Here is a 21,289-nt window from a genome sequence, read left to right as displayed (position 1 = left end):
GTAACTGAGGGATTATAGAAATGGTTGAGTCCTGCCTTTGCTTTACAGAAAAGAGGAAGAAGGCCCATCGAAGTGATGTCCTTTGTCCAAGGTCACATATAATAGTAACAGAGCTGGGTCCAGAACTCAGGCCTTCTGACTTCTGTCTAGTGCAGTATTTTTGGTGTGAATTCCACATGAGTCCTGTCAAATGTCCCATGTCCACCTTTTCCTCCACACTAGTATAGAAAGGCAGGCTCACAAAAACTCCCTATGCTAATATGTCCTTTATTATATATTCTATCTCTTTTAATATTACTGATTTTTGCTTCATTTCTTCCAGATTGTTCTTTACTTCCATGTATTTGCATTTCCAGTCAGTTGTCTTCTCTTTTGTTTCTTTGGGGAAACTTGTCTCTACAGATTCAAGTTCTATTCTGAAATTATTTCTGCTATATAAGCCATAAATTCTGTTCTCACAGTTCTCATTTCCCTTCTAAACCACTATGAAATAGCATGTTGTAATGACAAATGTGAAAATGTGTTTAATAGGAATATATGTGTAGAGCCCATAGAAGATTGCATTCCGTCTTGAGGAGCCAGAGGGGAGGGAGGGGGATAAAAATCTAAAACTTTTTTTTTAATTTATTTATTTAACTTTTAACATTCATTTTCACAAAATTTTGGGTTCCAAATTTTCTCCCCTTCTGTCCCCTCCCCCCACCCCAAAACACCAAGCGTTCTAATTGCCCCTATCACCAATCTGCCCTCTCTTCTATCATCCCTCCCTTCCCTTGTCCCCATCTTCTCTTTTGTCCTGTAGGGCCAAATAACTTTCTATACCCCATTACCTGTATTTCTTATTTCGTAGTAGCAAGAACAGTACTCGACAGTTGTTCCTAAAGCTTTTGAGTTCCAACTTCTCTTCCTCCCTCCCACCCGACCCATTCCCTTTGGGAAGGCAAGCAATTCAATATAGGCCATATCTGTGTAGTTTTGCAAATGACTTCCATAATAGTCGTGTTGTATAAGATTAACTATATTTCCCTCCATCCTATCCTGTCCCCCATTACTTCTGTTCTCTCTTTTGATCCTGTCCCTCCCCATGAGTGTTGACCTCAAATTGCTCCCTCCTCCCCATGCCCTCCCTTCCATCATCCCCCCCACCCTGCTTGTCCCCTTCTTCCCCACTTTCCTGTATTGTAAGATAGGTTTTCATACCAAAATGAGTGTGCATTTTATTCCTTCCTTTAGTGGGATGTGATGAGAGTAAACTTCATGTTTTTCTCTCACCTCTCCTCTTTTTCCCTCCACTAAAAAGTCTTTTGCTTGCCTCTTTTATGAGAGATAATTTGCCCCATTCCATTTCTCCCTTTTTCCTCCCAATGTATTTCTCTCTCACTGCTTAATTTCATTTTTTTAAGATATGATCCCATCCTCTTCAATTCACTCTGTGCTGTGTGTGTGTGTGTGTGTGTGTGTGTGTGTGTGTGTGTGTGTGTGTAATCCCACCAACTACCCAGATACTGAAAAATTTCAAGAGTTACAAATATTATCTTTCCATGTAGGAATGTAAGCAGTTCAAATTTAGTAAGTCCCTTTTGACTTCTCTTTGCTGTTTACCTTTTCATGCTTCTCTTCATTCTTGTGTTTGAAAGTCAAATTTTCTTTTCAGCTCTGGTCTTTTCATCAAGAATGCTTGAAAGTCCTCTATTTCATTGAAAGACCAATTTTTCCCCTGAAGTATTATACTCAGTTTTGCTGGGTAGGTGATTCTTGGTTTTAGTCCCAGTTCCTTTGACTTCTGGAATATCCTGTTCCACGCCCTTCAATCCTTAATGTAGAAGCTGCTAGATCTTGTATTATCCTGATTGTATTTCCACAATACTTGAATTGTTTCTTTCTAGCTGCTTACAATATTTTCTCCTTGACCAGGGAACTCTGGAATTTGGCCACAATGTTCCTAGGAGTTTCTCTTTTTGTATCTCTTTCAGGAGGTGATCTGTGGATTCCTTGAATACTTATTTTGCCCTCTGGTTCTAGAATCTCAGGGCAGTTTTCCTTGATAATTTCATGAAAGATGATGTCTAGGCTCTTTTTTTGATCATGGCTTTCAGGTAGTCCCATAATTTTTAAATTGTCTCTCTTGGATCTATTTTCCAGGTCAGTTGTTTTTCCAATGAGATATTTCACATTGTCTTCCATTTTTTCATTATTTTGGTTTTGTTTTGTGATTTCTTGGTTTCTCATAAAGTCATTGGCCTCCATCTGTTCCATTCTAATTTTGAAAGAACTATTTTCTTCAGTGAGCTTTTGAACCTTCTTTTCCATTTGGCTAATTCTGCTTTTGAAAGCATTCTTCTCCTCATTGGCTTTTTGAACCTCCTCTGCCAATTGAGTTAGCCTATTTTTCAAGGTGTTATTTTCTTCAGCATTTTTTTGGGTCTCCTTTAGCAAGGTATTGACCTGCTTTTCATGCTTTTCTTTCATCTCTCTCATTTCTCTTCCCAGTTTTTCCTCCACCTTTCTAACTTGATTTTCAAAATCCTTTTTGAGCTCTTCCATGGCCTGAGCCCATTGAATATTTATTTTGGATGTTTGGGATACAGAAGCCTTGACTTCTATGTCTTTCCCTGATGGCAAGCGTTGTTCTTCCTTGTCTGAAAGGATGGGAGGAGATATCTGTTCTCCAAGAAAGTAACCTTCTATGGTCTTATATTTTTTACCTTTTCTGGGCATTTTCCCAACCGGTTGCTTGACTTCTGAGTTTTCTCTCCACACTCACCTCACCTCCAGATCCGCCCAGCTAGTGCTTGGGGGCTGAGATTCAAATGCTGCTTCCCAGCCTCAGGGCTTTTGGCAGGGGGGTAGGGCTGCTATTCAGTGTGAGATTAAGTTCAGGTGCTCAGGTGGGGGCAGGGCTGCCACACGGGGCTTAGTTCCCTCAGGGGGTTTATGGGGAGACCTTCAACAATGGATCTGAGCTCCTGCCTGCTTTGGGAGCCCTTGTCTGCTGCTGCCTCCACTGCTGCCTCCTGAGGGGGCCTGAGTTATGGTGGCACCCCACTCCCCTCTCGGAGAGCTGAAAAGACCCTCTCACTGACCTGTGGCACCTGTGGGTGGAGGGACCTGCGCTGCTGCTGGAGATTCTGTCCCTGAAGCCTGCTCAGATCTGCTTCTCTCGGTGCCCCGTGGCCAAGGCAGGGCTGGGTTCTGCTCCGGTTCCAGTGCGCGACGGACCTTTTGTGTCAATTTTTCAGGTCTCTCTGGAACAGAAATCTCCTCCACTCTGTTGTTCTGTGGCTTCTGCTGCTCCAGAATTTTTGGGAGTTCTTCTTTACAGGTATTTTATAGGCTGTGGTATAGGAGCTAGCATATGTGTATCTTTCTACTCCACCATCTTGTCTCCTCCCCTAAAATCTAAAACTTAATGGAAGTGAATGTTGAAAATTAAAAAAAAATTAATAAACTTGAGGAAAAAAAACAAATAGCATGTTGTAGTTTCAGTTTCTCATGGAGTCCTTTTTCCTATCAAGCGATGAATCATTTTCCTTTGTTCTGCAGTATTTATTTGTAGATACTGAAACTAATTTACTAGACCCAAAAGCCCATATTGCTTTCTGATGTTAAGTTTTTCCCTTGTGTTTTATGTGCTTATGCTTAAGGTCTTTGAGTTCTCTTCTTACTGAGATCTTTGGTAATTTAAATCCTTTTTTCCCTTATTTTCCCCCATTGCTCACTTTCTGACTCCTGATGATTATTTCCCTGGGTTGCTAGATATCAAAACATCTCAGCTTCCTCTCATGCTGGGTATTCACAGTTCATCAGCCTATGTCTCTGCCTCAGGTAACTTTTAGGGAGATAGACCTGGCCCCAGTTGGATGCTGGGCTTTTTCCCTCTAGCTTAGTGGAGTGCCATATGGCCTCATATACAGTGTCCTGTCCTGTTGCCTCTGTCTATCAGCTAGCTCTCTGGACCAGTGATACAGCGCACTTGCCATGCAGGTACAGCTGTGGCATGGATAGATTTCTTGGCACTTTGAGTATGGATCTCCAAGGCTCTGGGAGGACTGAAAGGTAGGGGAAAGTCAAGGGTAGAGGTTGAACTCTATTTCAAACCTAGATATGCATCCTGTCCTATTCCTTTAGTTCCTCCACTCTCTTGAAAAGCTTTTTTGCATCACAGAATAGTGCTATGGCACTGACTATTAAGGTCTCAGCAAGTTTCTACAGTTTGGAGTTTAGATCTCTATGGTACCAGAGAAAGGAGAGCAGGGTCAAGGTATGTTTGTGATGGGGTACAGGTTCTGGGAACTCCCTTGAACTCTCCTTGAATTTTCCCACTTGATCTGATGCTCACCTGAGGCCATAAGCTTTTCATTATCACTATGCCCAATTCTCTGTTACCCTCAACCTAGCCTAGCCCTCCATTGTCTGTTATTTCCAACCAGACTTTGTCCACTTTCCACCCTTGATCCTATAAAAACTCCATTGTCTTGATTCCCAGCCTCCACCCCAATCTACTGGCCACTCACATCCTCCCTAGATCTTCTCCTGCCTTCACCCTAGACTACTTGGTCAACCCTAAATCCCTCCCACAGTGTTTCTGTACATACAAGATCCATCTTGTTTCCATGAAGGTGCTCAGATTCAATCTGACCTGCTTGTCAACAGAAGCATCATAAATGCTCAGATTCCTTAAGAGTCTACCCAATGTGGCAGATTTTTAATAAATTCTCTTTTTTTCTTTGGCTGAAAGAAGGCTTGAGTCTAATTCATTCAGCAAGGACCCACGTATTGCTAACTATTTTTAACATTCCTTCTTTTTAAATTTGGAGTTCCAAATTCTCTCCCTTTCTCCTTCCTTCCTTTCTTATACCCACTGAGAAGGCAAGCGATATGATACCAACTATACATGTGAAATCACGCAAAACATTTCCATATTATTCATTTTTCTAAAAAAAGCAAGAAAAATAAAGAAAGTGAGAGAATCACATTTCTATTTGCACTCAGAATTCATCAGTTCTCTCTCTGGAGGTGGATGGCAATTTTCATCATCAGTTCTTTGGAATTGTCTTGGATCATTGTCTTCATCAGAGTAGCCAAGTCTTTTGCAGTTGATTTTGCTGTGTACGGCAATCACTGAGTTCTTCTCACTTCCCTTTGCATCAGTTCATATAAGTCTTGCCATGTTTTTATGTAAGCTCCCTTGTCGTTTCTAACAGCACAATAATGCTCCATTGCAATCATATGCCACCATTTGTTCAGTAATTCCCCAACTGATGAACGTCCTTCAATTTCCAATTCTTTGCTGCCATAAAAATAGCCACTATAAATATTTTTTGTACATATAGGTTCTATTTTTCCCTCATCCTCTTCAGCATTTATCATTTCTGATAGATATAATGTGGTACCTCAGAGTTGTTTTAATTTCCCTTTCTCTAATCAATGGTGATTTATCTTCGCCCTGCCCCTTCCTATTTTCTTAGCACCTTCTTTCTTTCTGAATTTAGAAGACTTAGATTCTTATATATGTGTGTGTGTGTGTGTGTGTGTGTGTGTAGTCTTCCCTCTTGATAATCCAATAATTCTCAAATTATCTCTCCTTGATTTATTTTTACAAGTCAGTTATTTTTCCAATGAGAAAATTCACCTTTTCTATCTTTTTCATTCTTTTGACTTTGTTTTATTGTTTCTTGATGTCTCATGGGGTCATTAGTTTCAATTCAGACAATTCTAATTTTTAAGGAAATACTTTCTTCAGCAACTTTTGTTCCTTTTTTCCATCTGGCCCATTCTTCTTTTTAAGGAGATCTTTTCTTCTGAAAAATTCTTATGAATTTTTACACCTCTTTTATCATTGGGCCAATTCTGTTTTTTAAGGTGTAATTTTATTTAGTATTTTTGGTGCCTCTTTTTCTCAAGCCATTAATTCTCTTTTCACAGTTTTCTTCACTCTCGTTTCTTTTCCAATTTTTCCTTCACCATTTTTATCTCTTTCTTTAACTCTTCCAGCCATTCTTGTTGGCTTGGGTCCAATAAATATTTTTCTTCGAGGTTTTGTTTGTGGTTGTTTTCACATTGTTGTCTTCTTCTGAGTTTATGTCTTGGTCTTTCCTGTCGATATAGTATCTTTTTATAGTCAAATTTTTTCCTTGTTATTTCCTTATTTTCTCAGCCTATTTCTTGACTTTGAACTTTATGTTAATGTTGGACTCTGCTTACCAGGGATTGAGAAAGCACTATTCCAAGCTTTAGGATTTTTCGTGTTGCTGTTTTCAAAGGTTGTTCTAGGGGTCTTCAGATTTTTGTTGTTTCCAAGATGGTGTGATATGGGGAGAGATGTGGTCAGTGCCCCCCTGGTCAGTGCTATGGTCTTTATGCAGGAAGGGTGCCTGCTTTTCTGTAACCTCAAAAGCTAGAACTCCTCTTGGACCTAGAACTGAGAACAGGGTCCTTACTCCTTTGTGACCAATTCTCAGTGTTCCTCTCTGCCCTGGAACTTTGACACAGAACTGTGTACAAGCAATAGAATTCCTATCAGTACCAGGTCTACCCAGGACCAGCAAAGGGTCCCCTGTAACCTCTTTCTAAGCAGTTGTCTGACCCCCCTCCCTCACCTCCATCTCTGGGCAGACAGATTTCAAAGCTGCTGCTGCTGCATGCAACCACTGTTGTGGTCACTATGTATGTAGGGCCCTGACAGATTTCTACCCCAGTGTCACAAACTCCTCCTACCAACCTCCTAAGTTTTCTTAGGCCAGAAAAATGTCCTACTCTCACTTTTTGTTGCTCTGGTGTTCTAAAATTTGATTTGAAGCATTATTTTAAAGTTGTTTGGAGGGCAATATTGAGAAAGTTCAGCTGGTTTGCCTCTAATTCATCATCTTGGCTCCACCCCCTCCTTGTCCTCTCAATAAACCACATTATTAACAAGAACAATTTCAAATTGCAATTCAATAGACACACTATGACAAACTAAATGGCAAAAGGCAATAATTATTTTTGTTTATAACACTATAAAACATAAGAATCAAAAGACCTTTCCTCAATAAGGTCACATATGTCTATATAAAACCAAGAGCTAGCATTATTTGTAATACAAGTTTCCCAGTATGATCAGAATAAAGCACGAGATAATATTTCCACTATTAATTGAAAAGAGTTCTGGAAAAACCAGCTATAACAATAAGATATGAAAATAGAATGGAAAACATAAACAAACAAGAGAGAATTTTTATTTGAAAAAACATAATTTAATTTTAAAACTCTAAAAGTTCAATAAAATAATTAACTGAAACAATTAAAAGCATCAGTAAAATAGCAGAATGTAAAATAAATCCACAGAAATGATTAGCATTTCAGTACATTGCTAAAATAATCCAAAAGGAAAATTCTAATCAAAATAACCTAAAATGCATAGAATATTCATATGTTAACTCACTAAGACACACAGGACTTAAATGCATGGAACCGAACCACAAAACTCTCTTTACAGGAACAGGGGAAGACAAATAACTGAAGATGCATCCTGGTTGTTGGTTGGGCTACACTAATGTAGTAAAAATGACAATACTATCTAAATTAAATTATAGATATAGTGCTATAACAAACTGCCACCAGATGACTTTAAAGAACTAGTAAGGTAGTAACAAAATTCATTTAGAGGAACAGAGGCCAAGCATGACAAGGGAAATAATAAAAGTTAAATGGAGGAATGAACTTGACCTAATAGTAACAGAATGATATTACTAAAGCAATAATGATGAAAACTATTTGATATAGATTAAAAATAGAAAAGTAGACCAAGGGAACAAGGCTAGATAAAGAAAACCCAAAAGTAATTGAATGCAGTAGCCAGTATAAACCCAAGAACACAAAATACTATGAGAATGACTCCCAATTCAACAAAAACTTCTGAAAAAATTGGAAAGCAGTTTGTCAGAAATTATGCTATATACTATAATAAATTCCAAATTGACCTTTATATAATGTCACATCATTTTAAGAAATTAGAGGATAACAAATGAGAATAGTTTTCATAGCTATGGTCTGGGAAAGAATTTTTTAAAAAAGATATAGAGGTAATCATAAATCAAACAATTTTGATTACATGAAACTTAAAAGGTTTTTCATAGACAAAATCAATGAAGTCAGAATATGAAATTGGGAATATCCAATGAGAAAAATATCTTTGTATTCGATTATCTGATACAAACTTAAAAATAGAGATACATAAGAAACTCAAACAAATAGATATGAACAAGATTCATGAAATAATAGATAAGTGGCCAAAGCATAAGAACAAATATTTTTCAAAAGAAGAAATGTAAGTTATAAACAATCATATGAAAAATTCTCCAATTCATTTGTAATGAGAGAAATGCAATTAAAAAAATTGTATCAAACTGGTAAAAATGATCAGTGACAGAAGGAAGTCAATGCTGATGGAGCTGTGGGAAGACAGACACACTAGTATAGCACTAGTGAAACTGTGAATTCATTCAAAAGTTCTAGAACATAAGCCGCAATCTTGCAAGAAAAGTCAAAAAACTTCCTACTCTTTGATCCAGTGCTTCCATTATTTGACTTGAACCCCAAAGTTGTCAAAGATAGAAAGATCCCATATATACAAAATATTGGTAGCAGGACTTTTTGTGGCAGCAAAAAAAAAGTAGAAACAGAATAGATGACCATAGATTGGAAAACTGCTGAATAAACTGTGATACATAAATAAGGTACGAAACTGTGATTTCATTGGTATAGGAAACTCCTAGGTCAGGAGATTCCATATGTGTGTATGTAAACACCTGCATATATATGTCAATTACTGCCCTATAAGAAATGTCAAATGAGAGAAATTCATAGAAACAAGGGAAGACTTGTGTGAACTGACATGGAGTTAAGAAAGCAGATCAAAAATAATATACATAATGACCTTAAAAATATAACAACACTAAAAGGCAACTGAACTCAGATGAATTACAATGACCAATCTTGGTCCCAGAGAACAGATGATGAAATATACTTATTTTTGTCCCTTCAGTGGAGAGGTGGAGGACTGGAATATGTCTTATCTTGTCCGAAGTGCTCACTTTCCCATTCAGTTTTGCTTGAATATTTTTCTTTTTTATAAAAGATGTTCCAGGAATATTGGGGGCAAGGAAAAGGTAGGGAAGGGAGAAGCAGAATAGAAAATTGTGATGTTTTTAAAAAGATATCAATAAAATATAAAAAGGAAGGAAAAGATTTCAACAGATAAAGATGGGAGAAGAGAAGCCCTTCCCAGGCTCCTGCTTGATCCAATGATGAATGCTGTCTTCATGGCAGGTGGGGAGCTTCCAAACAGGGTTAAGAAGCAAATCAGAGATAAAGAGAACTGGATCCCTCCATGAGCAGAAGACCAGGGCTAGAAACATATAATCAGGGCCCTTCCTCATGCCCTGTAACTCCAGGCTCTCCAAGTCAAGACAACAACAGGACTTCCCTCTCTCTGGGATTCTATTTTCCAACAAGGTAATCTTCCTGCCATTTGGCCTTTGAAAAGAGGACAGGACCAAGTCTAGACAAAATTTTGAAATAGGCAAAATTTTTTTGGTACCCTTCCACATTCCTATTTATATCCCTCTCCTATTTCTTGATATCGCCACCTCTCTAACTCCACACCTAGGTGTCAAGGGCCCTCATCCTTTCTAGTGGCTATCCAAGTCCCTCCCTATGATATCCAAAAGCCTATACCACTATTTCCTTCATTCTTGCCTCTTCCAAGTGGCTCATGTTCCCAAACTACCACTCCTTCTTCTCTGTCAATATTCCAAATCACTTATTAGAGTTAAATAACTTACTAAGGAATGACTACCTCCCCATCCCCACCACCACCCCCAATACCAACAATTTCCCAGAGTTTTCTGTACTTTGAGAGGATATTTGTTTAATTTTTTAAAATTTAGAATAATTTTCTCTCCCATGCTCCACCCCTTTATTTAAAAAAGAAGAAAAAAAATTCTCGTAACAAATATGCGTGGTCAAGCAAAACAAATTTTCACAATTGTCATGTCCAAAATGTACGTCTTATTCTGCACAATCATGTCTGTGTCTGGAGGTGGGTATCAATGAATCCTTTGAAATCATGGTGAGTCATCATTCGGATCAGAGTTCTCAAGTCTTTCCAAGTTGTTTGAAAAAAGGAACTCATTACAACAAAGGAATCCTAATTGGTATTTCAGTAAGCACTGATATATCTCATTGACAATGGGACATTCCAGCAGTTTTATGGAGGAAGCAGAACATTACTGAGTTTCACTGGGTTATCACAATTGGGAATTTTTTCGGAACTTCAAACCAATTTGTTCCCAGTTTCACCCCTTTCTTTTCTTCTCCTCTCCTCAGATAAGCCCAGAAATGTTTAACCTGTTATATTTTACCTGGGCTAGGCTGTGGCTACTTGCCAATAAAGTTATCTCCAACCTCAGCCTTGCTTTTTCTGGGACCTATCCAGCCAAGGAGTAAGCACATATTAGCAGCTACCTAGTGATAAAAGGAGCTGAGAAGTCAGCATAACTGTCTCCTCCTCTAAGCCACTAACTAAGGCTTTAGCACCTTAGTCTATTCACAATTTCTAAAAAATAAAAATTACTGGAGGTGGTTGGCAGGTCATTCAAATTGACTTGCTGAGAGATAGGGCCCGAGGAAGCTGAGGGAAAGAGTTCCACATACTTTTGATACCACAAGAAGGAGCTAGGTCAGGTAGTCAATCACTTGCCCCTTGCCTATCACTTAAGAAATGTCAGTCCTTCCATTCTGGGTCATTAAAGGTGAGAGAAGACTGTACAGGAGTATGACTGCACAGAGTTCCAATCAGGCTGGGAGATTACTCATCTCATCTTCCTCTACCTTTGGTACCAGGAGCATCTTTCTCCATTGTGAATCATTGCTGTAAACTGGGGAACCTTAGGGTGGGAACTGATCATAAGTGCTTCAAAGAGGTAAAAGCTTGGTGAGACTGAAGGAGGCAGTAGGAAGTTAGTAATGGTAATTTAAGTTTAATGGTGTGTGTCCTGCCCATTAATAGACTTCAATACCTTTTGTTAATTTCTGTTCAGGCACTGGGTCAGAGATCATGTCCTCTGGCTCTGAACAGTGTGTAAAAATACTCTGAGGTGAGGTTTTACTTTGGGGCTTACTCATTGGAAGTGTTTGTTTGGCCAGATGAGACTCTGGGTAGCTGCTGAGGAGCCCTCTGGCTTTAAAAACTCAGATAGTGCTTCTCTCTCGTAACTATGTATTATGGTAAGACTGTTGGATCTGTCCATTGATCTGTGATGTATGTATTGCTTATGGTCAGATAGTTGGAAGCCAAGTCTATTGGGGTTTTTTCTCTGTTGTCTTAAGTTCAGGGTGCTGACTTTTCCCCCTAAAGTAAGTGAATGATATATATGCTTAATTAAAGTAGATTGTTGACACTTCAAAAGTTGCTTTCCTTTTAGAAAAGCGGATCTAAGAACCTGTATAGCAGACCATCCTGTGTATGCTGGGGTCCTTGCTGTTAGAGCAGTCTAGCTTTTTCTCAAGAGATTGGGGTAGGAGGAAAGTCATCCTGAAGAAATGGGAAATAAAGAATTATAGGGATTTTGGTTCAGATTCTTGATCAAATTGACGCAAGGAACTCCTTTCACTCATGCATGCAGGCAACTTATCTATAACTTAATCTTACAAAGTGGTCTGGGTCACTGGGAAGTTGTGACCTGCCCATGGTCACAGAACTCAGGTCATTTTAACTACAAGGCTCGACCTCTATCCATTTTACCAAACTGGGTTATCTCTAGGGTAAGGGCAGTTAGTAACTCATATTTCATTTGCACTTTAAACTTTATAAAACATTTTCTTCAAATAAATCCAAAGGCTGTAAGAACTATAATCTTCATTTTACAGATGGAGAAAACGGATTCTCAGAGGTTAATTCATCTAAGGTCATAGAATTTGTAAGTTTCAGATCCTGAATTTGAAGTCATCTTCTGACTTCAAATTAAATTTTTCCTACACACTATACAGAAATAATATGCAAATCCCCACAGATTATTGGGAGGGTTTTTTAAATGGTATTTAGGCCTTTGTTGTTTCAGAATTTTGTCAGTTTTTAGGGGCTCTATCCAAATTCCCTTCATGGAAAGAATATGATCCCCAAAATTGCCGGTTTACAATCATACTCATCATTCTCCAGCCAAGGTTATAACTGGTCTTGTTGTAGACATACCAGGTCTATTCAAATGTGACTATTGTGGTGAAATGGTTACCAAAAACATATGAGAATGCCACATATTTTTTGGTCTAACAGTTCCTTAAATGTGTTGTTCATAATCCACTAGAAGACCATGAACTTATAGAGTTCAAATAGCATCTTGGCACTCCAGTACTATCCAAATCAGGTTTAGAATATGGTTTATCACTCAATTAATTAGCTACGAACTAAATTGTATGACCACTAGAGGTCCAATTTGCTGTAAACTGTGGTCCCATCAAGTCTGGTTTAAAAGGTTGAGGATCAGTGGGAACATGTACCAAATGCAAATAGTAACTGGTTCAAGAACCCTACAGTCATTTTAATAATGATAATTCATGGTCTTCTTGTTTATGAAGAGTATAGGAACCCTGTGAGGAAAAATAAGCAGACAGATTAATCTCAAAAGAAAATTCATTTTGATGAATTCCCAAAGGACCTTTTGCCCTTATTCCAGGAAAAATAAATTCACCCTACCAAACCCTGGGATGAAGGTAGAAAAATGTAGATCTCAGAAGGGGCTAAACATATTATTATGAACCTTTAACTTAGAGAAGAATGAATGATAAACATTTGATGAATAAGGTCTTGATCTATTGTTTCCCCCAACTGATTGAATCTACCATTCTATTCAATTTAATAAACATTAAAAATGCAAGCACTTTAAAGGGCAGGGAATGCTGCTTTTTTGTCTTTGGAACCTCAGAGCCTGACAAAATGACTGACACATAGTAGGTGCTTAGGAAATGCTTCTTGTTAGAAGCCTGACCGCCTACTCGGTGATGGGGATGCAAAGGGGAAAGAAAAGCCCCCGACCTCAAGGAAAGTCCATCCTTTTTTTGTTTTTGCTTTATTTTGTTGTTGTTTTGCTCAACTTTCTTTTTTTAAAAAAATTAATTAATATCTAGTTTTCAACATTCTTTTCCATAAGCTTTTGAGTTTAAATTTTTCTCTACCTCCCCCCCTTCCATGCTCCCCAAGATGGTGTGCAATCTGATATAGGCTCTACATAAACCTTCTTATTAAACATATTTTCACATTAGTCAAGCTGTTAAAAAGAATTAGATTCAATGGGAGGAACCACAAGAAAGAAAAAGTCAAACAAAACAAATGAAAAAAAAAGAGAGAGCAAACAGTACTCTTCAGGCTACGTTCAGTCTCCGTAGTTCTTTCTCTGGATTTGGACAGCATTTTCCATCATGTGTCTCTTGGAGTTGAGGAGATCTATCTTCTTGGGTAAATACAATGCTGTACGCAGAAGTTGGTCCTTCCAGTTTTATACATATGATTTTATGATCCCAAGAAATTCAAGGTAGTGCAAAGGAAAGCATACTAGTGGTGGTAGGAATCAGGAAAAACTTGACAGAGAAGGTGGCACACTTGAACATTCAAGGATTATAAAACAATGTCAAGGTCTCAGAGGATATTCTGGTCTGGAAGGTGGAACATGATAAGGCAGGTATAGATATAGATAGCTGGATAGGACTCATGGCTACCCTGCTGGCCACACCTCACAAGAAGACCCAACAAGCTTCCCTTCCCCAGAAGGCAGTTCGACATTTAACAGGGAACATACCCACAGAGTACCCCTCTTGGTCACAACATATAGGTTGGGGTGGAGTTCATGCTCTCTTTCATTCAGAGAAAGCCAGGATAAGACTGTTCTGACCTACAATTACATAGAGTCTATGGAGGGGGACAAAAAGTCTCACCTCCTTGGTGAAGGCTCCTAGTCAAGAATTCAACCATCCACATTCCAGAATAAATTCAAAATGACAATATGACCTGAATATTAAACTTCATGCAAAAAAAATTAAAAGAGAAGCAGATTGCATACCATTCATAGCTATGGATAGGGAATGAATTTGTAACCAAGCAAGGGATAGACAAAATTATAAAAGTTAAGATAGAGAATATTGATTATATAAATTTGGAAAGGTTTTACACAAAATAAAATACATCTTGGTAGGATAAGAGAAGCAGACATCCGGGATGAAATATATCAAATAACTCTGATAAGGTCTTGATATCCATGAGATACATATAACCAGCAAAAGTATAACCAAAAGTCATTCCTCAAAGGAGAAGTGGTCAATGGACAATCACCAAAAGAAGTACAAACTATTAACAACCCCTATGAAAGAATGCTCCACATTGCTAATAAGACAAATATCAAAACAAGTATCTCACACTCAGCAACTGGGAAAGATGGTATGAGAAGTACAGTTTAAGGATCACAGGACTTCCCAGGCAGGGTCAGGGAGTTAAACTGGGTGAGGTGCTGCTGCCCATTGCTTCCCTGATAGCGTGCCATCTAGAAGACCCATATGATAGACCCATTCTCATTGAAAGAACTCAAAAACAGGGTGGGCAGAGGAAGTCATTTATTACGCTGTTACAGAAGCAGGAGTAAGGTTACCCAGTTCTGTCCTTCCCGTTGCAGTTAGGGTTAGTTCAGATTCCTCAGGGTTACATTCTTTATTACTCTATATTCCCTCTTTACAAATTACACAGGTGTGGTAGTGAGGATACTTGTGACCAGGGCATGACCTCTAGAGTCCTGAGCTGTTTGTCACACCCTCACCTTTCTAGTTCAACCGGAAGTCAGGATGTGCTTGATCATTGTCCTTGCAAAATAGGTTATTCATGCTTATCTCATCACAAGCTCCTCTCAGCCTAGGAGTTTTACTATTTTTCTAGAACATTTGTGGCAGCAAAACAAGATACAATAATATTCATTCTTACCATTGAAATGGTCAATACTGGAGGTGTTATGAGAAGACAAGAAAACTAACGCGTCATTGGTGGAGATGTGAATTGGCACATCCATACTGAAAAGTAATTTGGAATTTTGAAAATAAAATTATTAAAATATCTATTCCCTTTGAAAATATTTTTCCCTTTAACATAACTATTCCCTATACGTACGCTAAGCCTCTACCAGCAGGGTTCTGAAGCTAGCTCAGGCCAGGTTGCAAAAACAATTGTTAAATTTTCAATGGGAGCACTTTAAGCATTGAAAATTGGCAGATGCTACTAATCAGGTTTGGATTTATTGTTTCGTTGATTGTCTAAACTTAAGAAAGTGATGGAGAAAATGTTAATAATGCAGATTAAATTTGAAAGTTTCATGCATTCATTTTTTTTCCTGGAGAGTTGGTTGTTAAACATTTACCAGAACGACCTTGTATTTACCCCCAAGGAAATCAAGGACAAAAGAAAGCCTTAATCTACACTTAAAAATTTGTAGTAGGACTTTCTGTGGTGGCAAAGAACTTTAAACAATTGGATTCTCATTGAATAGGGAATATTAGCTAAACAATTGTGGCACATGAATATAATAGAGTATCTCTACATAAGAAAAAAAAGGTTTGACGAGTACAAAGAAGCATGGAAAGGCACGTGAACTGATACAAGGTACATTAAGCAGAACCTGGGAAACAGTACACACGATGATTATAACAGTGAAAATGGAAAGAACAGCAACCATAAGATAATCAAAACTGAAAGTTTCAAAATTATAAAGAGCCAGCTTGGCCCCAAAGAAGAGATAGGAGAGGACACTTTTCCCTTCCCCTTCTCCTTTGCAGAAGTCGGGGGTCCACAGAAGTGGAACATTGCATGTTAGTCTTTGCTGTTGTTGAACGGTTTTGCTGCTTCTTCCTCTTTTAGAAAAATGATGTTATAAAGCATTGCTTTCTGAGAGGGAGTAGGGGATATTCTTGGGATGGTTTCACATCTGTTACAATCAATCACTCAGATCCTAAGGGTTCAGAAAAGCAATCCCTTTAATAAAAACATCCAACAACCCCCAGGTAAAAGGTAATCCAGAAGACAGTAAAAAACAGTCCAGGAAAGTAAAAGCCAGAGGCAAGAAATTAAAAGCAGTCAGCAAAGAAGTTCCCTGGGATATCAGAACCTCTGCTCAAAATCCTGAAACTTTTTGTGTTCTCCATAGCTATATATAAGAGCCCACAGCTATGCCACGAATCGATCTGCCTCGGGTCATAATTCAGCTATGCCAGACCTTCTCCACAGTCAGGGCCGATGGTAGAGGTGGGATTAATTTAAGCTTCCCCTATTCCAACAGTGTCTGAGACCAGAACAAAAGGATACTTGGGGGTGGAGGTGGGGAGGGAAGAGGAAAGGTGAAGTTAAAAAACAAGACATCAATAAAAATCTATTTTAAAATTTTTTCTTAGCAAAAACAGTAATCCTTTAAATCAGAGGCTCTAAGAGATTGGGACAGGCAAAATGAGGGACATCTCACAATAAGATTCACCATGGTAGCCTTATGTGAATTTGCATCCTGGGCCAATTATTATAAGGAACTCCTATAGGACCTGTATAGATCTCATAAATTCATTTATAACCTTTCATTTGAAAACCCGTAAGTCTTTAAACAACAGTTGGAGTTTAGTGATGGAATTTTCATAGCAACTGAGTAGTCATTCCACAAAACTTCTTCTCAAATACATAAAATGTTGTCTAATAGGTGGGTCAGTCCACCCAAGCGAATAGTCAGAAAGCCTGCTTTTGTGTAACGAGCTAGGAAGCTTGGCAGTACCTCTAAAGCCTGCTTACCTTGTTCAGCTTGGGAGAGAGCACCAGCTTTCCTTGGTCGTCAAGCAAATCTGTCCTTGTGGTGCCTCTTTCTCTTCTCATAGTGGTAGAAATTCACCAAGTTGGGTTTATGTATTGCAGCAGTGGAATTAGAAGAAGCTGCTTGTGACAAGCTCAATACAAGGGAGATGAAGTAGTTCCCATGTGCTTCTGGTTGCAAGGCCTCTGAATCACCTCAGAGATTGGGGCAGAACTGAGATGTGGTGGCAGCTATTTGTGACTTGACAGTGGGAAACACTTATCCAGGCTAATTTCAGTGACCAGGCTAAGCAGTCATGATATGGATACAAACAGCACCCTAAGGGTTAATATTAAGGGTTGCTTTTTCTGTACCTTGTGAGGTCCCTCCTGAGCCTGACGGCATCCTAAAGTCTCTTCCCCTTATCTTGGAAAAACATAAAACTTCCCCCTTATCCTGGACCATAAAATTCCTTGTCTCTCTCATCCTGAGTCATAAAATTTCCCCCTCTTCCTTATCCTGTCCTTATAAAAACAAGCCCCTGTCCCTCTGTAAATTGCTAGTGTTTCTTCCAGGGCTAGTCCATTGTTTTTGTATCAATAAGGCTCCCCTTGGTCAGGAGAAAATCATCTAAGTGAATTCTTTCACACCTGAACCAGTTCTCCCAACTCTAAACCTCAGCAGTCAGACATATAACAGAGAGCCATAATGCAAAGAGAAGTTACCAAGAGTATGATCCACGACAGTACAGAACAAAAAATATGGAGAGTCATGGAGTGAAGGAACAGAGAAGAGTACAGTCCATAGCTGAACAGATCAGAGAGCCAGGACATGGCAGGATAGTGCTGTGCCATAGCAGATATTCTGCAAAGTGGGCAAATTGCTTCCAACAGCGTTTGGACAATGTGGATATTTGATAGGACACATACAGAAAAAAACCCAAAACAGAGGATAGAAAATGGAAGAGTAAGTAGTATGGTCCTGTAAGTATGTCAGGAACCCTAAATCCCAGAATAAACTGATGCTGGTGATAAATGATAAAGGTAAAAACAAACAAACCTATATTGGACATAAAAGGAAAATCAAAGAAGCCATAGGACCACACTTAGGATCTATGGGATGATCTTAACAGTGAAAACGAAAAAGCTGAATATTCAACTTTTATTTTACTCATTTTCTCTTAGATTCTGTGATTCTTTCAAGTCTTTTGGACAGGGTAGACTAGGAGAGAGACTAGACAGAGACAGAGACAGAGACAGACAGAAACAGGAGGAATACAGAATGGTAGGGTCCAACACTATACAATCAGAGCCAAGAAACAGTAAGATTGAGCTTGGCCAAGGCTGAGAGTTCTGCCAGGCAAGCAGATTGTACCAGCCACATCTCCCTGGGAAATGTGGGAATTTAACAGTACATGTGGGTATGGAAACATCTAAGGGGGGTTAGCTATTAAGGATTTGTGGGAAGCTCATGGGATACATTTTGCAACTAACAAGTCTTTGGATCTAGAGATCCAGAATTTCTCCCCTTGGAGAAATAACAGAAAGGATTCCACAGTATGGAACAGAGTGGATCAACTCTAAAATGTGTTCCCAGTTCTTAAGAACCTTGGAATTTATTTAGGGAAGTATGAGAAAAGAATATGAAATGCTTATTTTTTAATGTATGCTTACCAAAATAAAAATGTATTAAGGGAAAACAATGTACCATACATGAGTTGAGCTGGTGGGTTCTAATAATAGCTAGTGGAAATAATAACCCATATTTAGGAGACCTATAAGTGTCTTGCCAGTAGGGATTTCCCCCCATTCATTTTATTCATATCCCTAGTGTCTAGTAAAGTTAGAGGCTTGCTGATTGACATGATGTTTTATGTCTCAGAAAGGGCTGCCTTTAAAACAACACAGTGGGATAATTAATGTGTCATCATCCCCGCGTAAGAGATGAGAAAGTTGAGATTCAGAGAGTTGATAAGTTTCAGAGCCTGAATTTATCCCAGGACTTCTGATACAGAGCCCACCTTTCTATTGTGTCACATTAAACAAAGCTATCAGTCCTATCAGATGTATGGTGAGCTCAAGGAACAAATCTGTTCCCTGCAAATAAGGTCTACATGTCTGGTTTTTGCTTGTTTTTCTTTGTTATAAAGGGTAGGAGTCATTAGGAAGTGAATAGGAGGTTTGGTTACAGCGAAAAGAGGGCTACCTCCAGGGAAAGATCTGGATTCAAATCCCATCCCTGACACTTAACTCTGTGTGACCTTTGTCAAGTCACTTAAACTTTATGGGTCTCAGTTTCCTTGGCTTAAAAGAGGAAAGGGGTTAGTTTAGAACAGGAATCCCTTTCAGTTCTATATCCACAAGTCCTATGACTGGCATTTTAAAAAAAGAACTTTTAAAATGTTAAAAAAACAAATCAATTTTGTTCCATAAGAGGGATGGTACATTTTTTTCAAAATGTTGTTCCCTAACTGGAGAGCCAGCTCAAGAATTGCCTCTGGGACAGGAGCAGATCAAAGTGGGACAGAGATCACACAACCCTCCAGTGGCACAAACTTAGCACCTGCTCTTGCCAAAAGTGGAGTATCTTCAGTTCTAGACTTCTAGGTGCCTTCCATTCATTTTCATGGGATTAGAAAATGATCTTTATTAAAGAGGTCACAACTCTCTTTGTCAGTGACCTTTGTGGGACAATACTCTTAGGAGTGACCTCTCCTCTTGACTGACGAAGCTCGGACACCAATCCAAACTTCCCTGAGGATCCCCAGCACGGTATCATTGCGCAAGGTGTAGATGAAGGGGTTGAGGAAAGGCGCCACCACACTGCTCAATACTGAGGGTATTTTGTTGATCTCCAGGGTTTCTTTCTGGGAGGGAGTCACATAGATAAAGACTGTGATCCCACCAGCTATCCCAACAATGGTCAAGTGAGAAGCACAGGTGTTAAAGGCCTTCTTCCTCCCACTGGCTGATGGGATGTGTAAGATGGTCATGATGATGTAGGTGTAGGAGTATCCAATGAGAATTAAGGAGATGAGGATGACAGTGGATGACAGCAGAAAATCCATCAGCTCAAGGTATGTCGTGTCTGTACAAGCCAGGGCCAAAAGAGGCCCACTGTCACAGAAAAAGTGGTTTATGATATTGGAGCCACAGAAGGGTAACCTAGAGATGAGTATGGTGGGGAAAAGAACAGACAAGAAACCACCTACCCATGAGAAAAGAACCAGTCCAATGCACACGAAAGGACTCATGATGGTGCTATACCTCAGTGGGTTACAGATGGCAGCGTACCGGTCATAGGACATGCACGTTAATAGAAGAAATTCCACTGTCCCCAGGAAGAAGTAGAAATAGCACTGGGTAATACACCCAGCAAAGGAGATGGTCTTAGCCCCAGTGGCCAAATTGGCCAGAACCCTTGGGGAAATGACAGAGGTGAAGAGGATATCCAAAATGGAGAGATGGCAGAGGAAGAAGTACATGGGTGTGTAGAGACGTGAGTAGGACACAACAATGCAGATGATGAGGATGTTCCCCAGGAGTGTCAGGAGGTATGTGGGCAGAAGGAGTGTAAAGAATAGTAGCTCCACCTCTCTGCTGATGGGAAAACCGAGCAGAATGAACTCAGTCACTGTGGTGTTCTGATTCCTCATGGACAAGGTCATTCTGGATCTCTTCCACTGAAGAAACAATAGGAAAGAATTCTACGGGATGGATCTGAATGGATGAAGTTGACAACTAGTCACTAGGTAACTAGGAAAGGAAGGAAACTTATCTGGGCATCCCAACTCTAGGACATACCAGCAAGTTAAGAAATAATACTAGAATTTTTAAGGTCTAAGCTAGGGATATGATCATGGTGTGTGACCAGGCAGAAGAAAAATGTTGAAAATAGAAGCTTTGAATCTTCTTAAACTTTTGGAAATATCCCCAGACATCTATTTTAAAAACCCAAAGTTCTAGTATCTCCCACAAGAAATCTGAAAGTGATAGATGAATCATGTTGCAGTGGAAACAGTACTAGGATGGGTCTTCGGTGACCTATGTTTAAATTCCAGCTCTGCCACTAATTAGTTGTATGATCTTGAATAAGTCACCTCACCTCTTTGGGCCTCATTTGCCTCAAAAATTGATGTCGGACAATTTCGAAGTTCAATATTCACTTCTGAAATTTTCTGTTTCAATGAAATTACAAGACAAGTTTAAATAATGAGCATGCCTAATTACCATTTTAAGCCTGAAAACTTTATACTAAAAACTTAGAGAAAAGGAAATCATTTGCTTTTGGTCTTAGGGTAACTCCCTCATATTTTGTAGGGACATTTGGATCTCTGTTATTTTCCAGCTCTTTGATTATATCCAGAAACCTAGACCTTATGGATAAAATGAAGAAAAAGATCTAGCCAGCTGCTAAAACTGAACTGCTTAAGCAAGTTAGACTCTTCCCCT

At 39.0% G+C, this 21,289-nt stretch overlaps 1 protein-coding gene across 1 annotated transcript; it reads right to left on the bottom strand.

Annotated features, from left to right (window-relative positions):
- Nucleotides 1–19,519: 19,519 nt before the first annotated feature.
- Nucleotides 19,520–20,505, bottom strand: LOC140513747 (olfactory receptor 6J1-like). The gene has a single exon (XM_072623674.1). The coding sequence runs from the start codon at nt 20,503–20,505 to the stop codon at nt 19,537–19,539; it is 969 nt and encodes a 322-aa protein (XP_072479775.1). The 3' UTR covers nt 19,520–19,536.
- Nucleotides 20,506–21,289: the final 784 nt, after the last annotated feature.

This window comes from Notamacropus eugenii, chromosome 7 (genome assembly GCF_028372415.1).
Source record: "Notamacropus eugenii isolate mMacEug1 chromosome 7, mMacEug1.pri_v2, whole genome shotgun sequence".
Taxonomy (NCBI): Eukaryota; Metazoa; Chordata; class Mammalia; order Diprotodontia; family Macropodidae; genus Notamacropus; species Notamacropus eugenii.
Note: the sequence above shows the minus strand (reverse complement) of the source record. Positions and strands in the feature narration are given on the sequence as shown.

Coding starts and splice junctions, on each gene's coding strand:
- LOC140513747 (XM_072623674.1), bottom strand. CDS start 20,505: ATGACCTTGTCCATGAGGAATCAGAACACCACAGTGACTGAGTTCATT.